The sequence below is a fragment of the Montipora capricornis genome, chromosome 12, assembly GCF_036669925.1.
Source record: "Montipora capricornis isolate CH-2021 chromosome 12, ASM3666992v2, whole genome shotgun sequence".
NCBI lineage: Eukaryota > Metazoa > Cnidaria > Anthozoa > Scleractinia > Acroporidae > Montipora > Montipora capricornis.
The window spans coordinates 33,469,938-33,487,437 of NC_090894.1; the positions used below are offsets into that span (position 1 = coordinate 33,469,938).

The 17,500-nt window shown below is 39.7% G+C and overlaps 3 protein-coding genes across 6 annotated transcripts in view; 1 reads left to right on the forward strand and 2 right to left on the reverse strand.

Moving 5' to 3' along the window:
* Positions 1–5,633, reverse strand: part of LOC138026472 (serine/threonine-protein phosphatase 6 regulatory ankyrin repeat subunit B-like) — a 15,616-nt gene extending 9,983 nt beyond the window's left edge. The window contains exons 1-2 of one of the 4 annotated variants that reach the window (XM_068873840.1): positions 2,891–5,633; positions 2,258–2,367 (exon numbers count right to left, since the gene is read on the reverse strand). In XM_068873840.1, coding sequence (XP_068729941.1) covers positions 2,957–5,626 — 2,670 coding nt within the window. In that variant the 5' untranslated portion in view covers positions 5,627–5,633 and the 3' untranslated portion in view covers positions 2,258–2,367; positions 2,891–2,956. Of the gene's footprint in view, positions 1–814; positions 967–2,257; positions 2,368–2,822 lie in introns of those variants that run through there. The other 3 variants (XM_068873841.1, XR_011127276.1, XM_068873839.1) reach the window with 3 other exon arrangements.
* A 2,023-nt stretch (positions 5,634–7,656) lies between these two features.
* Positions 7,657–14,183, forward strand: LOC138026477 (testis-expressed protein 30-like). Its single transcript, XM_068873845.1, has 4 exons — positions 7,657–7,763; positions 7,866–8,102; positions 11,182–11,233; positions 12,727–14,183. Exons 1-4 carry the CDS (start codon positions 7,752–7,754, stop codon positions 13,095–13,097), a joined length of 672 nt encoding a protein of 223 aa, XP_068729946.1. The 5' UTR covers positions 7,657–7,751; the 3' UTR covers positions 13,098–14,183.
* Positions 13,483–17,500, reverse strand: part of LOC138026476 (uncharacterized) — a 62,184-nt gene continuing 58,166 nt past the window's right edge. Inside the window, exons 29-30 of the mRNA XM_068873844.1 lie at positions 16,283–16,409; positions 13,483–15,235 (exon numbers count right to left, since the gene is read on the reverse strand). Of these exons, the coding sequence (XP_068729945.1) occupies positions 15,050–15,235; positions 16,283–16,409 (313 nt within the window). The 3' untranslated portion in view covers positions 13,483–15,049. The remainder of the gene's footprint in view (positions 15,236–16,282; positions 16,410–17,500) is intronic.

Consider the following 17,500-nt stretch of genomic DNA (forward strand, 5'->3'; position numbering starts at 1 on the left):
ACAAAATAATATTGAAAGGCTGGTTGTACAGCTGTGAGGAGATAAACTTTTTTCATTTACCAATATTTCGTCAGGCACGGCCTGTCTTCTTCAGGGAGTTAAATGTGGTTCATTTGCCGTTAAATTTAACTTCCTGAAGACGTCAGGCCCTGACTGAAGAAAAATTGGTAAATAAAAGGAATATACCTCCTCAAGAAGAAGACATGGATCTTCGCTCGCTACCACATTTTGTGTAACTTTGTATAACAGTCCTTCCGTCCCTTTTTATGGACTTCTTTTCATGAGAATAAGCTGGAATTAATTGTTTCTTTCTTGCCCTCGACCCCCCTCCGGGAGGCCCCGGAATGTTCAATGTTCCTGATTTTACTAACGCCTCACAGGGTAGGGTATTGCGTGACGCCAACTACTCATGTGGCCTTTAAATTTCCTCAGAGCAAATTAGGTTAAAATTATTTCTTCTTTTATTCTCAGGTGATTAATTGAATCGCTCCTGACGAAAGCAACCAGGCAGTGATTAATTTTTTGGGTAGTTCTAGTTTAAGGGAAAACTTAATTACCGGTAGGTGTCTGACAATAATACGCTCAAGGATTAGAAAAAAAACAACAACAACAACAAACAAACAAATCTTAGCTTGTCGCAGATGGAAAAATTTGTAGTCCGCGACTATTCAGGTTGCTGTTAAATCAATACTACCGCATAAATACAGCCTATTTTCGACGTTGACCTCTCGAACTGCATACGCGAGGTTAAATTACACGAAGAAGAACGAGCTTTCTAACGTATTATCGAATTGAAGAGGGCAAGTAAACTCACCGCCATCTCTTCGGCCTCTGCCTTAAAACAAGTGGGCCTTTCCTTTCGGTTTCCGATCGCGACTTGACTGCCACATGAGGCACAAAGACTTTGTAGAGATTTTGAAATATTATATTGAGTCTGATCAGAAACCCATAAGGGTTGAAATGTGTAACGCGCGTTCACAGCTTCCGAATATTCAGTGCGAACTGATTGGTTGAATCTTTCAGTACTAAGTACCATATTTGGAAACCCCTCGCTGTTGTTGTTCCAAATATGGTACTTAACAAATTGAATATTCGGAAGCTTGTTTCTCAGCACACAAGGGGCCGTTACACGTTTCAACCCTTATGAGTTTCTGGTCTGATGTATAATAATATAAAATAACAATCGGCTACACAGACAGATTGTATGGGGACCCTGTGCTGTTGTCAAGATTTTGTCGAGTAAAGCAGTTTGTTTTTCGTTTTGTGACAATTAGTTATGAACAATATAATTTTCAAAGGAAATAATATCATTTGTAAAGTACACAATTAAACGATCAATTTGACATATAATTCATGCCTGTATCTTGCAAAATAAAAATTCTACAAGTGAAACAACTTTCATGTGTCATGCGAGAGTTTGATATTCCCCATGACATGTTTCACACTGAAAACATTCAAAGGGGCACTGTCACGCTATTTTAGTCAAACTTCAAAACACTAAAAGACATCTTTGCACCAATGAGGACCAAAAAATAATGCTGTAGTTTTGTTAGCAATAACCATTTAAGTGCACTGAAGCTATCCTTTGTTTTTTGCGGTCAAGGATGGAGAGGATAAAAATGGATTGAAACTAAAAAAAAAATGGCCAGTTTTTTCAAGTTTGGAGACGATGTCTTCAGAAGTCGCCAAAAATAGACCAATTCTCTATCCAGTCCTAAACAATAGGCGTCACCTCGAGGCTCTGGGGAATAAATATAAGGATTTGTATGTTTTTTTTTTTTTTTTGTTAACGACTTTATTGGGCATATCCGATAAATATTTAAACAAGACAAAAGTGCATAACAAATAGAAAACAGAAAATTAAAACTTAGAAGAAAAAAAAAGAAAGAAAAAAAAATGCACCCAAAAGGAAAGGCGCGAACGGGACGTAAAGTCCGCCCCAGAGCCTCCAGATGATGCCTTTTGTTTAGGACTGAATTTTAATTTATCGAAATTGATCTACTAAATACGAATGGCTCTTTGTGCTACATACAAGTATACATTTCAAGTGGGTTGCCAGGAATGCTGTTTAGATTTTTACCCAGTTTTGACCGAAAAACAGGAAATTTAGCATGACAGTGCCCCTTCAAGCTTTAGCAATTTTGTATATGACATTGATTTTATCCAACTTAATTATTGTAGATTCCTGTTAAAATTACGGCCATTAAAAAATTACAGCAGTACTTTCAATGTTATTGCAAAACACGTCGACACTTACATTGTTGTTCTAGATACAAAGTGTGCAAGGGTTTTGCTTACACTTCTATTGTTATTGTGTTTTCTTCACAGTGAAATGGGTGACAAACAAAATTGGTACTTTTCTGGTAGCTGCTTAGAAAGATCAAATAGGAATTAGTTTGCAGTCATCCCTACTGCTCTCATTCCATTCTAATCTCATTTCAACATTCCTTTCACGATAAAAATTGTGCACTTTGGACATTCCAACATTGAGAAGGAGTTAGCACTAAGCTACTCTAAGCTGTGTAGCACAGCAATACTCCAATAAGGAACTTCAGAAAATGTTCAGTTATAGCAACAGTCCTGGAGAAGGGGTATTATGCACCAAATACGAATTAACAAAAGCAAGGCTTCACAGTAAGATGTATGGTCCAGGAGCTTGGGTTTTTAAAGTCAGTTGCCGATTTTGTCAGAAACTTCTATCAGAGACCATTTCATTACTTGAATGTTGTATAGATCTACAAATTGAGCTCCTAGTTACTTCAGACAGATAAGGCAAATTATAAGAAAAGGGATAGTATCAGTTTTGTTTAAAAGAAGGTGAAGCATCCGAGACCTCTGTAAGAGTTATTATGATATGTAGCATTACATTCATTCATCACAAAATTTTTACCTTTGTTTTTTTCTCATTCTACCTGCAATGTGAACATTCATACTGTAGCAACCCCAGAATTGTGCATCAGGAGTTTCCTTCATTTCCCCATAAGAAATATCTTATGCTTTTGTCACTGCGGTGCAGCTTCTCATACACTTTTCCTTCTTCAGCTGGGAGCATGACCTTCATCTTCTCAAAACTGTGCTTCTGCTCTTTCTTGTCTACACTGTAGTACAAAGCTTGAGAGGCCACAAACCTGAAAATCGTTGAGAAATTGTCTGTTTTATGAGTGTGAATGAGATCTTGCTGTGGTACAAAGAAGGCTGGAAAGTAGTTGTGTTTTGTGTACTCAAACAACCTTTTGAAAACCCCACAGACCAGGTACTCCAGTTGGTCTTGATCTTGAGCACTGTCTTCCAAGAAGCATTCCAATGTATGAAACAAAGCATTCTTTAACAAGTAGGTAGAAATCAAATGGCTACTCAGAATTTGTACTCCTTTCATGGGCACACCAACTAGTTTGCCTGAAACTTTGACCTTTCTTTTTGACAGTGCTTTCACAACAACAAAACTCTTTCGCACATCCTCAGACATATTTCTGAATATTTCAAATTCAGCTGGAGAAAATGACACTCTAAAAAAACACTCCGGATTCCCAAATTTAGCCACTCCATAGAAAGGAACATCAGGCTGCTTCAAAACAACATAACATCCAGCTTTAACGTTAGGTTTCAATACAACTGACGCCTGACGAGCAAATGAAGGCCACCACCCTGGAATGTGCAAAGATGGAACTATATCACAGGATATGCTCTTAGAGGGCATGCTCATACACCCTGTCCATCTGAGATTGAGCTTGATTGCTGGGCTTCCATCACTCCATGTGCAGACTGAATCTTTACCAAGGAAATACATATGGGGATTTTCCTTCCAAACAGTGGAATTGTTAATTACTTCCAGAATAAGTTGACAAAGACGTTCGGAAACCTTTCGTCCAATCAAATATCCATCATGAAAGAACTCATTAAAATCTAAATCAGTTGTGACCTCAGGATGTTTAACAAGCTTAAGCATGATGTAACCCATGGGAAATTCGACTGATTCAACAGCTGTCACTATTTTGTTGAAGGACATTAGGCTAGTCATGTAATCAAAATCTGAGACGGAATTGCCTGTTGTTAATTTCGTGTTTTCATAGCTGCTGCCACTTGGAATAACATCAAATGTGAAACGAGGATCTCTTTTCTCAACCTCTCGACTCAGGGCTGTCATAAATGTTTCACAACTTAAATTCATTTGTTCTCTGATGTCTTTATGTTCTTTGCTTTCACTCGTTAGCAAAGCCACTTGTTCAAGAAATTCTCTGTTGTCTGCAATAGGTCGTAGATTTGCTGGCTCAACGCTTTCACTATCTGTTACATTGATTTCTTGAAGGCAACTAGATAACAGATTTTCTGAAGAATTCAAATCGGTTTCGTTTCTGGACTGAGGTTGTGTTTCAACACCACTGTTTTCTTCTGGGGACTTTTTCAGCTGTTTTGAGTAAGTAGCCATGGTCAGTGCTGGAAGGTCATTGACTTTGGCACCATTTTGTAGAAGGCTTTCAAGGACACCCTCCTCTCTTTTGCCATGCATGAAGAAATAATAAAGTGGTGACTTACCATAGTCATCTTGCAAATTTATCTCAGATGCCAGTTGATAGGATTCAGTTACACATGTGATACTTGCCTCAAAAACTTCTGGTGAGGCACATGCGGCAGCATAATGGAGAACAGATCTTCCAAGATCATCAGTTGGAAGGGAATCTGACCCTTTCTTACAGTAATCAAACATTATTTGGAAAACTTCAGGGAAGGGGTTGAACATGCTGAAATGGAGAGGTGTCCTCCCAAGATTGTCACGAGTTAGAGGATTTCCCCCAGCCTCAAGAATAATGCGGATGTCATCCGCTTTGCCTCTCTGGGCAGCAAGGTGTAAGGCGGTCATTCCTGTGGCCGTGGCTACATTTACATTTGCCATTAAAGGAGCTAATAACTTCAGTAAACCGCTTTTCGGCCTGAAGGCACCGAAGTCTAGCAGCCCAAGTGGGTAATCCAGGAAGCAGGAATGCAGAGCATTATGGCCAAAGAAGTCAGACAGATTCGGGTCTGCCCCATGTTGAACAAGGTATCTTGCCACGTGTTCATCACTATTCTTGCACGCCATGACAATCGCTGGCCTCCCACATAAGTTTACTTCATTTACGTCAGCTCCTAGGGACAGCAGCAAGTTGATTTTGTCAATCCTACATTCCTCTACCTTGGAAATAGTTGCTAAATGAAGAAGCGTTGTTCCTTCTTTGTCTTTTACTTCGGAAATTCTGCCAGAAAACTTGGATAGCAGTTCTTCAAACAACTGCATTTCGCCCCAAATGCAGGCTTCGAGTAAAGGCGAACGCCCTAGAACATTCTTCCAGGTTACACTAGCTCCTCGTTTAAGAAGTCCTTGAGCTACAGTGATGTCGCGAGCAAAGTGCAGAGGTGTATTACCCGCACAATCTCGTTTGTTTACATCGACATTTGACTCGAACAAAACCTCGCAGCACTTCACATAATTAAATGTACTTGCGAACATCAAGGCCGTTTGTCCTTGGTCATTGGAACAGTTTACAAGGTTGGGGGCTTCTTGAAGCATTTTCCTGAGTTCATCTTCGTGTCCTTTTCGTGCAGCTGTTAGAAATTCAGTAATAGTATCTTTCGGTATGCTTTCCGCCATGATGCCCACCAAGTTGTTACTGCGCACATGTTTGGCGCAGGTCCATTAGATTCCGGAAGACCTTAGATAACAATGACCTGGACCAGGTTGAGTCCGCGATTCTCGAAGTGTCATGCGGACTTTCCCATAAAAATGCCCTTGAAGCTCATCAAAATGGCGGCGAAAGAGTAGAGTGCTCCACTTGTAGGATACATAGTGTATTTAGTCTGGAAAATGTTCTGAAGAGCGTTTCGAATGATTTCACGGGTAAGTCGGCAGGAAGAATGCTTTTTAAATAAAATCTCAGACCTTTACTGTGTGAACACTAGTTTTCTCTCGTGTTTCCGCTACAGTCATTGTTATTTAAATGATGCCTTGATCATTTCTTAAATAACAAGGACCGGAGCCAGGTCATGTCTCGATGATTGGGGAGGGGAGAGGTTGGAATAATAGGGCTTTTTACAGCGATCTTTGCTGTCTGCGGAAGCTGTAAACAAAGCGGTAAATACGCCCTCATGGAGTCAACAGTTTTCTGAGAGCTTTTCTGATTATTCGGGATATGTTACGAACTTGGAAGATGCTACCAAACTTATAAAGGGGTATGAAGTCAATACAACGAGTTCATTTACCGTTACATACCAGACTAGAGGTTTTGGAAAGTCTCCAATAGGTAAGATCTCTTTTTTTGTTTTTAATCAATGCAAGTTTATTATAGGTCTTAATTATTTGTTTCCAAAAATGTTATTGTTATTGACAGTTTTTGGCAATTATGGTGACTAGGGACTGGGATGGGGCCATGGAATTTGTAACAAAGGAAATTATTGTAAATTCTTACCCACTTTCTACGATGGAAATGATAAATTAAATTACCCACAAAATGGAGCTTTTTCAAGAACTTAGGAAATAATCACCCTTTCCTTCAAGCCCCTCCCACCCACCCCAGGTTTGCAAGCTGGGGCAAGGCATCTCCAACAAGACTCCATTGAGATCCACCTAGGGTTGCAACAGACAAGAGGTATTTCCCAGTGGCCACTGGTCAGGCACCTGTATTCTAGGACATGTATATTCTAAAAGATGGAGCATTATTAAAATATTGAATAGCCATTTTTCTATTTTTTTAATACACTTCACTTGTCAAAAACAAACAGTTTTGGCTAAACAGGTCAGTTTTCACTCAATTTTACATTAAATGTCAGTGAATCATTTAGTAGTCAGTGCACAAAAATAATCAAGAACTATTCATGAACTTGCAACGCATCCTCTTCCTCTGAAATGACGATTATGGACAATTCCTAATTTTCACGAAATTGACAGGAGCCCATGGGCTCCTGAAATTGACTATTTTCACCATGCCATAATGCAATACGTTTTTTTTTTTGGGAGAAATAAGTTATTTACTCTTGGGACTGTATCATACTTCAGTGAACTGAATAGCCATTGTTTTAATGTAAATATCCCCCCCCCCCTAAAATGCACTGTGTTACGGGATTGGTGAAAAAAACGAATTGACTATTATAATCATATCAATTTAGGACGCTTAGCGCTTGATAGGGATTATCGGAAATAAACCTCTATTTTTAAAATCCGAACCCCAATGCCTGAACTCTCAGGACTCGAACCTGGGAATGTTCGATTCATAACCCCAGGCCTAGACTACCACATCGCTAACTGCCAGGCCCCAGTTGTTCAAACGATGGATAGCGCTATCCGCCGGATAAACCACTATCCACTGGATAATTCAATTGGTTTTGCTAGTGTTTATCCATGTTTATCTGCTGGATAGTGATTTATCCGGTGGATAGCGCTATCCATCGTTTGAACAACTGGGGCAAGAACATTATTTTTTTTAATATCTCAATATTTTTTTCTTCCGAATGCCGCTGTAAACGTGTATTATCACCGACTAAGAAACAAGTTTAAACGGGAGAAAATGTCCGTTTTCTGGGACAGAGTAACATAACATAACATAACATAACATAACATAACATAAAGCCTTTATTTGTACACGATAACAGTTAAAGCTGCCAAGCTTGTGGGGTCGTGTGTAAGTAATCTAAATTGACTATAAATTGTCGGGCAAGTTGGAACTTGAAGAGACGAAGAAGGACGAAGTGCTAGTGCCCAGTTCTTCTGCACGCATAGCAACATGGAGACCAAGGTGTGTGTGTGTGTGTCTGTGTGAAGTTCTTGATTCACCTAAATCTTGTGTGTACTTTCACAACTTTATTTAACTTTATGCTTATTGGTAATGTTTAATCAGGTCCTGGTAAAAATTCCAGTAGAAGATCGTGAGTTAGACGGCATTTTCAACTTTCCTTGCGATTCTTCATGGAGTGGATGTGCTGTTGTCTTGACACATGGAGCCGGTGGGGACATGAATTATTTGCACTTGGAGAGACTAGCCGCTCATCTTGCAAGCACGGGGATACTTTGCTTAAGATTTACCTGCAGGACAAGGAATTTCCAGTACAGGACAAAATGCTTTACCGCAGTTGTGGTGGGTCATTAAGGAAAAAATGGTTGCAATAAAGTGACTTGATTTTTCAAAGTGGGCAGGGTAATCCTTACCTGCCAGCCACCTCGACACTTCGTATTGAGCATGCAGTAAAAATGTCAGTCACGCGTGACCTGTAACCGCAAACCATAAAACGAAAACAAACAGTCCGGATATTTTCAAGCAACTCTGGCAAACACACGCCAACCAAGGAATCATTCCCTTGGAATCTCAAGGTAGTTCATACTTTTGAATTGCTATTTCATTTTTTACTGAAAAATTTACATGTTTCTGGCAGATTGGTTTCTGTAACCAACATAGGAGATACTCATGACAATTTAGACAGTTAAAAATTGCCACGCTGTTGTAAATTTAAAAAAACTATTGATGAGACGTGGCTATGAATTTTGTGCAAAATAAAAGGGTTTGACAAGTCAAAACTGGACTGACTTGTCCATTTCTTTGGATGAATGGCGAATCAAAGAATGTCAAGGCGGCTGGCAGAGTCTTCTTTCCTCTTCCCGACTTATCTAGGAAGATCGAAAGAGAATCTACTTGCAGGGTATCGGGTAATCCTGAGGTTGAATACAATGGGGAATGAGTGTGTCAGTTAATTGCATGATCAACTCATTCCAATAAAGGCTGAAACTTGTGTGTTAGGCTATGAGCAAACAGGAGCAACAACATCCAACATTTTTGCTCAGATGTTCAATGTGTGCATCAGTTACCAGAATATAGCAATGTTGCAACTTGCAATGATACAATGTATCTGTCCATTGAGACCATGTGCAGTGTCTGTACATCAGGGCACGATGAAAGTGCTGTCCAATAGCCCGGGGCTAGTGGAATAACTTGTCGGGCTAACGTTTTCTTATCGTAGCTTGCCCAATGGGCAAGCACCGTTGGTTCAGGACTCTTTTCTGATGATAAATTGAGCTGTTATACCAAAAAGTGTGTAGCAGAAAGCTCCTGAGAGAAAATAATAACATTATGAGGCCAAATTATCGCAGCGTGACAACGTTTTGCGCCGCATTTTAGTTGTGTCCGTAAATAATGTCATGACTTTTTCTGCTTACATAAGCGACCGAAGTATCGTAGGGAGCAAGGATGGCACAGTCAGTTAGTGCGGTGTCTGACATTTGCAGACTGCAAATGTCAGACACCGCGGTTAGTGTGCGGTCGTGGTGCAAGAGGTCCTGAGTTAGATTCCCGGATCTCGCATCCTTGTTTTGACTCCTTTCCTTTTTGTGTAGCTAAGTAGCTTTAAATACCCGTAAAATGGAGCACTGTTGGAGAGAGGGGAGTAAGATGAGCGCACTGTCGACCTCAGGTTTGTCAGCTGAATTACTGTTAGGAGTTATCGACGTTAAATACGGTTACTTTACTTTTAAGTATATTTTTTGAAATGACAATATTTGCTGACTGACAGCGTGCATGCGCGAGACAATGTCTAATTAAACTCCAGCCAAGTCACGGTGCAGTGGATTTTCTGGGAAATTTAGGTGCGTTTCGTTGGGAAAATTCAAATCCGGATTCTTGTTTCTATTTTAAAGCTGCCAAATCATCATTAAAACAAAAAAGGCCCACTTCGTGTAAAATTAAAAAACAAGAAAAAACTCGCATGAAGAAAAGGTAGCAGACCTGGCGCCGTTATCATCCGACAAAAAAATAAAAACAAAAACACACAACTCGAGTAATTTAGAACATGATGTTTTCTCATTTCTGGAAGAGTTTGTCAGCTTGATGAGCTTTGAAGAGAATTTACTCCTTGAAATGTCGACAGACTTCAGATTACAGTGCTAGTCTATTTGACCAATTGCAACATTCATGACATTCACAAAAATAACTGTGTTGTGATTTCCGTAAATTTACAATATTTTTGACCGTCAATGGGGGTAAAATGTAAATATTGAAGGAACGAACCCATTCGAATTCAGAGGTTATTTTTCCTTTAATATTTCGCCCATGTTTGAATAAAATGTTACTCTGAAACAGTCATTTGCAATTTATAAACATTTGTGGTCTTACAATGCGAAACGATTTTCATACATGTGCATTCACTGTGTTGCTTATATGCAAATTGCAATCAGGCCGACGGCAGACAAAGACACACATTCTGTAGATATTCAAATTGACTATAGGCATTCCCAAACTTTCAGCAAATTTGTGGATGATGTTCATTCCGAGAACCTCGTTCGTGTTAGCAGTACAAACAAGAAACGGAAATATTTCCTATAGCTCACTGTTCAACTGTTTTATAGTTAATACACTTGGCAAACTATTGAAAGCCTTAAGCGATATCAATCGATCATGTTTTGCATTACAAGATTAGATCACATGACTGTATTTGGAATTCTCGTCCACAAAATCTTGATGTAAGTTGTAACTGCAACTTCTAGTGGTCAGGTGTAAAAACTGGTCATTTCTGTTACATTGTTTAATTTGAGATTGAAGTTAAAACGAAAATCACATTCAAGAATCAAAATACTATGAAGAATTAGTTTATACCTATGCTTGGTATCATTACTTGTGTTTTGCGTAATTAAATATATCTGATATTCTTTATAAACAATTTAATTTCGAACTAGCTCCTCAGACCTTCGGGCTAGTAGCCTCAAGTAACAGCTTGCCGAGGGGGAACCTCATCTTTTCATTTTCGTCTCACCCTGCTACATACAACTTGATCTTTATAAACAGATCCAACTCTGATTCACTATGTAGGCTTCCAAGATCAGAAAACAAAATTTTTTTCAAGGTGTTGTCAGTTCAAAAGTTAACCCCTCAACAAACTTATCCAACATCACGGAACAAGCCCCAGTGGTACAAGTAGAGGCAACAAGTGCCACTCATTCCAACAATTTTGCACCTGTTTGTGTGAAGCCATACATTTGGATTAAATCGAGTATACTCTATATAAAGTTGGGATTATAACATAAGCTCTCATCAGACTGATTTTCTTCCACCCAAAAATCTTTATTCTTATTCCATAGCAGATATCATAAAATAAATTGTTTTGCTTTTTCTTCACTTATCCCAAATATTCTTGACCTCAGTGGTGCTTATCTTTTTTTTTTTATCTCAGGCATTTCTAAGGAACTTTGAGGAGTTTCCAGTCAGGATGTGCATTATCGCAGGTAAAATGTGCCTGAAAATTGTAGAGAAATCATAAAAAAATTCTGTCAAGTTATATTGAACAGATGGGTAGGTAAGGATGGCCTTTAGCTGGTCATTATCAGTGATACTTCAGTCACTTCTAGTGGTACTCATTCCCTACCCCCCTCTCTGCAAAACACTTTGTTGTCGGAAGGGGCAGGGGTTTCGTTAGAAGCCAGTCACCCGTGGTATACCACCTTCTGTTTGTCAGAAATTTGGCTCTCACCCCTGGCTACTTTGCCTTGAGTTTCACTCAAACCCTTGTAAAACGTAAGAGTGACTACTGCTTACATCCATTAGCCCAGACATCTATTTTAAAAGTTATTGAAATCCCTGAAGGGGGACATTTTCCACCAATTCTGGAGCGTTGCAGTCAGTTGAATTACAATAACTTGAAAGGATTTTGTAAATATTGGACCATTTGCAACAATTTGTCACGTGGATGTTAAAAATGGGTACAGGTACTGTAATTGTGAATCTGGTGCCTTATGTTCTCCACGGGCCCGTTTCTCAAAAGTCCCAAAAACTTTTTGGGCCCGAAAAGCCATTTGTGAAACTGCCAACCGCTTGTTTTGGAAAGCCGATCTTGTTTTCAAGCTAACTAAAAGAAACAAGTCTGTGAAGTATGATGACTTAAATCCTCTCCGTTCTTGAGATACAGAAGAAATTGTGACACCCGAAAATGGCCCGTGAAGTTTCGGGACTTTCGAGAAATGGGCCCCAGTTGTTTAATCCGCCAGCACCATCCAGTGCTTAAGTAATAGCGAAACCAATTGCGTTATCCAAACTGGAAAGGTTAGTGATTTATCCGGTGGATGTCCACCTTTTGAACAACTGGGGTCAGAAATTCTAAAGATCATATTTAAGCCATGGAGTGAGACTTAACAGATTTTACTCTGTCTAACGCCAGACAATTTTACTTGTCAACCAGGGGTGCCCTGGGGTCCCTGAGGAGTGGAATGGGTTAACTTAGCCAGAATGCAATTTTTCAGAGAAATGCCACCTAAGGTTGAGATTTTATTATCATGTGAAAACTTGAGTTTTCAGTACGTTCACCCAGAATTGAGATGCTTTTGCCTACTAGTGAACTACTAGTAAAATCATCAATACTGGAAAACTAGAGTTGGTTTGATTGGATTTTGGCTGCATTTGACAAATCAAAATTTGAAAAAAAGTCACTTGCAATCCCTTCAACTGTTTTGTTCTTGGAGTTGAAATGCAGTTTGACTGAAGATGTATTTGTTTCAATTTTTTTTTACTGGGAGAACTCCTACTGGTTGATTACTCTACAAAGGGAAACAATCAGCCCCAAACAAATAGGTTTGTTTTCTTAACCAATTCACACCTCAAACGCCCTAGGATGCTCCCCATTGAGGAGTGAAATAGTCTAGCATTACCGTGACAGAGTGAAATATATAAAGTGTCACTCTCAGGGGGTCAATGGGTGAAGTGCAGTGTTGGTGGATGCTTGTAGGTCGTTCAATGGGTGCACGAGTTGCAGCAGAAGTTGCCTCTAACAGCAGCCTCACAGCTAACTTTGTATATGGTGTGGCCTGTCTGTCCTACCCTCTCCACCCTCCCAGAAAAACCTCAGAGCTTCGGGTGTCACCGCTGCTTCATCTTGGTATCCCTGTGCTGTTCATCAGTGGGCGAAAGGACCCATTTTGTAGAACTGACTTGATGGAGACAACACTAGAAAGAATGGCAAATGACTGGAAAATGCACTGGATTGAAGGTGCTGATCACGAGCTCAAAGTTCATGGCAAAGTCAACAATGACGTTTTATCGAACATGTGTGAATGGTTTGTGCAGTGGTGTCAGTCTGTGTTTATGGCAGAACGATAGAGAAGTGTTACAGTGCAACGCAACTTACTGTGGCCATCTAAAGAAGTTCTTTTTAGAGTTGGTCAATCAACGAATTAGACTGGTGATGAAACTGTAACCACGCGAGCCCTAAAAAGCAATGCCCTGGTCTTGTTGGCCAAAGTGAAAACGTTTCATGTTCGTCCACTTTCTTTTCATTCACCAAGGAGTTAACAATCATATGCGTGACTTTTCAAGATTCTGCTTTTACTACATGGTATCATTTTCCTGTGTGCTCGTGATATCTCGTGTGATAATTATGGTAATTAAACAATGCGTGACACAAAAGGAAACTCAGTCATGTAAAAAGTAGCCTGAGGGGGATAGGGTCGTTTTGAGAGCACGATGCAAGCAAAAGCACGTTGACTTAGTTTTAATCATAGCAGAACTATGCTTTAATTGGACTCTTGTTTAAGAAGATAAGTATAACAAAGCAACGGAGTTACCGTATGTAGCTGATTCATGTGTCGTACCTGTGTGAAGAAAGGGTATACTGCAGAGGAATGATAACGCATGCCACTACAAGCTTACATTTAAATATAACACTAAACTTATTCGATAAAATCCTACGGTCCTGACACACTGTCACCAACATTTCTGACTTAATTTTCAAAATCAACGAATGCTAATGAAAACTAGGGCGAGTTTAATGCAGTGCTTAGCAAAACTAGACCAAGCTGTCCAATTTCGATTTCACTAGTTCATTTCAAAGGCATTTTTAATATAATAGGCCTGCTTGTTCGCTGCTTTCTCTTTGTGCGATCGTACAAGCACCCTCAGAAGTTAGCTTCGATTGTTCACAAAACCGCTTATCAATCACTCGGTACACAAACCCAGCTAGGAACAGCATCGGTATAACCAGGTACGACTAGTCTCTCAGTTCTGTTCTTAACTTTAGTTCCAAAAGGGTTATCGTATGATTTTAATTTACTTTTGTATGCATTCGAACTACCTCTCCTTGCCTTTCACATGACATTGAATTGAACTCAGTTCCTATGCAAACAGTATATACCTTGTCTCGAGAAGTTTGGGAAAAAATATTTGAAATTAAAAAAAGCCGAGAAAGGCTAATTTGAATGCCAGTTATTTGGAGCAAAGGCCCGTTCTAAACATCGCATTTCACATGTGCCGAATCTAATGCAAATACGCGAAAACAATAGATATTGCTCATTTGCATTCGATTCGGCACATGTGAAATTCGACGTTTAAAACGGGCCAAAGTGTCTAGAGTGTTTCAACTCACGTGCCCAGAATAGATATTAGGCTATCCCCGTTTTTTTTCTCCTTTCGCATCGTCCGACCGACCCAAATTTTGGGCATTTTCAAAAAAAAAAAAAAAAAAATAGTTAACGACGTTTTTATGCCATTTTTATGTCGCACAGGAATTTCGGTGGGTGATCCTTTTTCCCACGTTGTCGTAATTTTGCCACAACATCTGCCAACTTTTCCGCCATATTGATTTTGGGTTCACGTCTTGTTGTTTTCCTAGCTCCACAGCTATGATGCCGGGAATGCTTATGATTTTTTTTTTTGGGTTTTTTTTTTTTTCAATCTGACTGACCGACCCAATATCAGGAAACGCATTCGACGGTAAACAAAAAAAAAAAGGGGGGATGGCCTTAATGTAATAAAAAAGTACTTGCATAAGAGTAAAGTTCAATTCCCAGAGGATTAGTTTGGAAGGCCAACATGGCTGCCGTGACGTCATGTGAAAACACTCCATAGCGATATTCGCTGTTTATAAACAATTATTTTGATACTTAAATTTTGCCAACCACAGGGGAAAAAAACCTTTGTTTCCACAGCTAATAGATCTCCGATGACAATTGGTGACGTAACGGTGAGTATTGCTATACAGTGCAGCAATGTCAGTTTCAATAATTTTTGGCAGACAGATAACGTCGAGAGGAAGTGAGAAACCAGACGTCATTTCTTCAACACAGCTGTGGCCTTCTTTCCGCGTCGTCTAAACAATTCTTCAAATCAAACTTTTGTAGCATATAAAAAGATGTCCTTTTCTTTGGGTCTTTATCCCAACAGCTCTTCATAATTTTGAAGACTTTCTCCGGACACTTGTCGGGTTTGCCCAGGCGATGTCCTTGTTCCAAATGTGACACAACCTGAAAAAAGTATGAGATCAGTTAGCCTGCTCGCAGGCTAGAGGCCAGTATGCGATCGTTTGCCTTCCAAAATATATGGATGCCGCAGTTTTTCTGTCGACCAAGCGTTTCAGTTTTTTAGAGCGCACAGTATCTGTTGTGACAAATACTGTTACACGTCGAACTCCGGCTAATCACAACAGTCTTAACACTTTCCACAAACTGTACCATTGGGGAAGATTGAATCCAACCTCGTTCCCAGGGTCTCTCTTCTCTGCATCCCTTGGCTCAACGAATGGAGGCAGAGAAGAGAGACCCTGGGAACGAGGTTGGATTCAATCCTCTTGACTGCTTCACTTAACGGCAATGTTACGGAATGGGTTACCATGGCAACAAAACAGCCATCTAAAAACACTCCGCTACTCTACGCGTATATCTCAAAAACAAACTCGGTGACCCCCAATTTTTATTGTTGGGGAGTGAAAAGCAGGCTAAGATGAAACTCCCAGCAAAGTACAAAAAAAAATTCTCCGGAGCAGATTCAGAGACACCTCCAAAATTGGAACATTTTAGCATTGCCCTTAAGTGAAACAGTGTTGAAGACTTAATTAATCCTCCTAATAATTTGCTGAAACTTGTTTGAGCCCCATTAACCGAGACAAAGATGAATATATTTCCGGCATATTCCACGTATTCTGTAGGTCGTCATATCTAGGGGTTAAGCATTTTCAAACGAGTAATAGCTTTGCATACAAATAACAAAACGTATCGAAGAAATATGATATTTATTTCTTTGATCGTGAGCGTGCGAATCCGGCAATCTGATTGGTTGCTGGAGCGGGCAGAATTTTCCAATCTCTTTACCACGGTCACGGTAACCAAGAACGCTAAGTGACAAGCGAAGCTGCGAATTTTTGTCTTTCTCGTTTTGTTTGCCCCTTGTTGCATTTAACATTGAAATGGCTTCCAACAATTTTGACCGTGGTTGTATGTCTGATTGCTTTATTCTGAGTTTTAAACGTGAGAAAATTAATTTGCTCTCATTTTGTCTCATTTATTACTTCTCACCTCGCAGTTATCAATATCCTTGTATGGTGTTTCACCGTAAGTAAAAATCTCCCACATCGTTATGCCAAAGCTCCAGACATCACTTTTGGATGTGAAGGTTTTCCTGGTCAAGCTCTCTAACGCGTACCTTTAAGTACAAACCAGTAAAATACACAGTCAGTCACTTTCATCTAAACCTGCCCTAAAGCAAGAGGGTGTTTAAGATCTGCGACGTGACGTCAATGGAAACGTTATTTAAAATTACGTTTAACAGTTTATTTCGTTATTATTTCAATTTGTGCAAGTCTGCAAACTATGAGAACTGCAGACGAACTAAATTTGGAGAAACCGCGTTGAAGCTTGGAAATCAAATTAAAATTTGCCACTCTGTGCTCACGTTTTTTATAGAAATGGAAATTCGGTCATTTCACGTCGAAGATTTGGAAAGAACGCGAAATTAAGAAAATGTACAATATTCCAAAAAGCATCATGCTCATTAAACGATATTGTCTCATGGCGTACTCGTAACGTCCCTAAGTCCAATTGGTCGAATGCGCTGGCAAAAAAAAAAAATCAAAAATCTTGACAGAACAAATTATTACCCATGGGACAGGCCACTTCGGAAAATACCATAATACTCTTTGTTTGTTCCCCCAAATTTTGCATAAGCATTGTTTCCAGTTTCTCTTGGGACCTACAATGGCCAGGTTGCTGAGAATTTGCTTCATCAATTAGGGATTTATGACCTCCGTGCGAGGTTGAGGGCTTACGAAGAATACTTTGAAAAGGATATCGTTTCAATTAAGTCATGAATAACGTTTTCGTTTAGCATAATACAAGCTCTGTTCGGTCTACAAAGTGCAACATTTTTCTGGTTTTTCGTTTGCTTCCCTGTCTTGACTTGATCGTCTCTTCGGTCTCATTTTGTTGTATGCGTCCTGCAATGGGCGAACCGTAAAACATGGATGCTTCCAGATGGCCCCGGAGAGCAATATAGTTAGGTGTCTCGTTATTAGCGTTGATCGTCGTTTGTTTCATTCTTAGGGCGTTTCGCTGAACGATGAATTTCGCAGTTGCTCGCTTTTTCCTCGCGGTCAGGACGATGTCACACAACGCAACGCAAAAATGGCTAGAAGAGCACGGGCACGCGTCACGTAACCTGAAAAAATTTTCGTAGTTGTCCGTATTTAAAATAAAACATGGGTGTGGTTGACAAGGATCCTTTAATCTGAATAGCAG

Bases quoted from the DNA above. Each gene is read 5' to 3' on its own strand.
- LOC138026477 (XM_068873845.1), top strand. The intron at 8,103-11,181 runs GTGGGTCATTAA...TTTTTATCTCAG, and splicing joins AATGCTTTACCGCAGTTGTG to GCATTTCTAAGGAACTTTGA. The intron at 11,234-12,726 runs GTAAAATGTGCC...GGATGCTTGTAG, and splicing joins CAGGATGTGCATTATCGCAG to GTCGTTCAATGGGTGCACGA.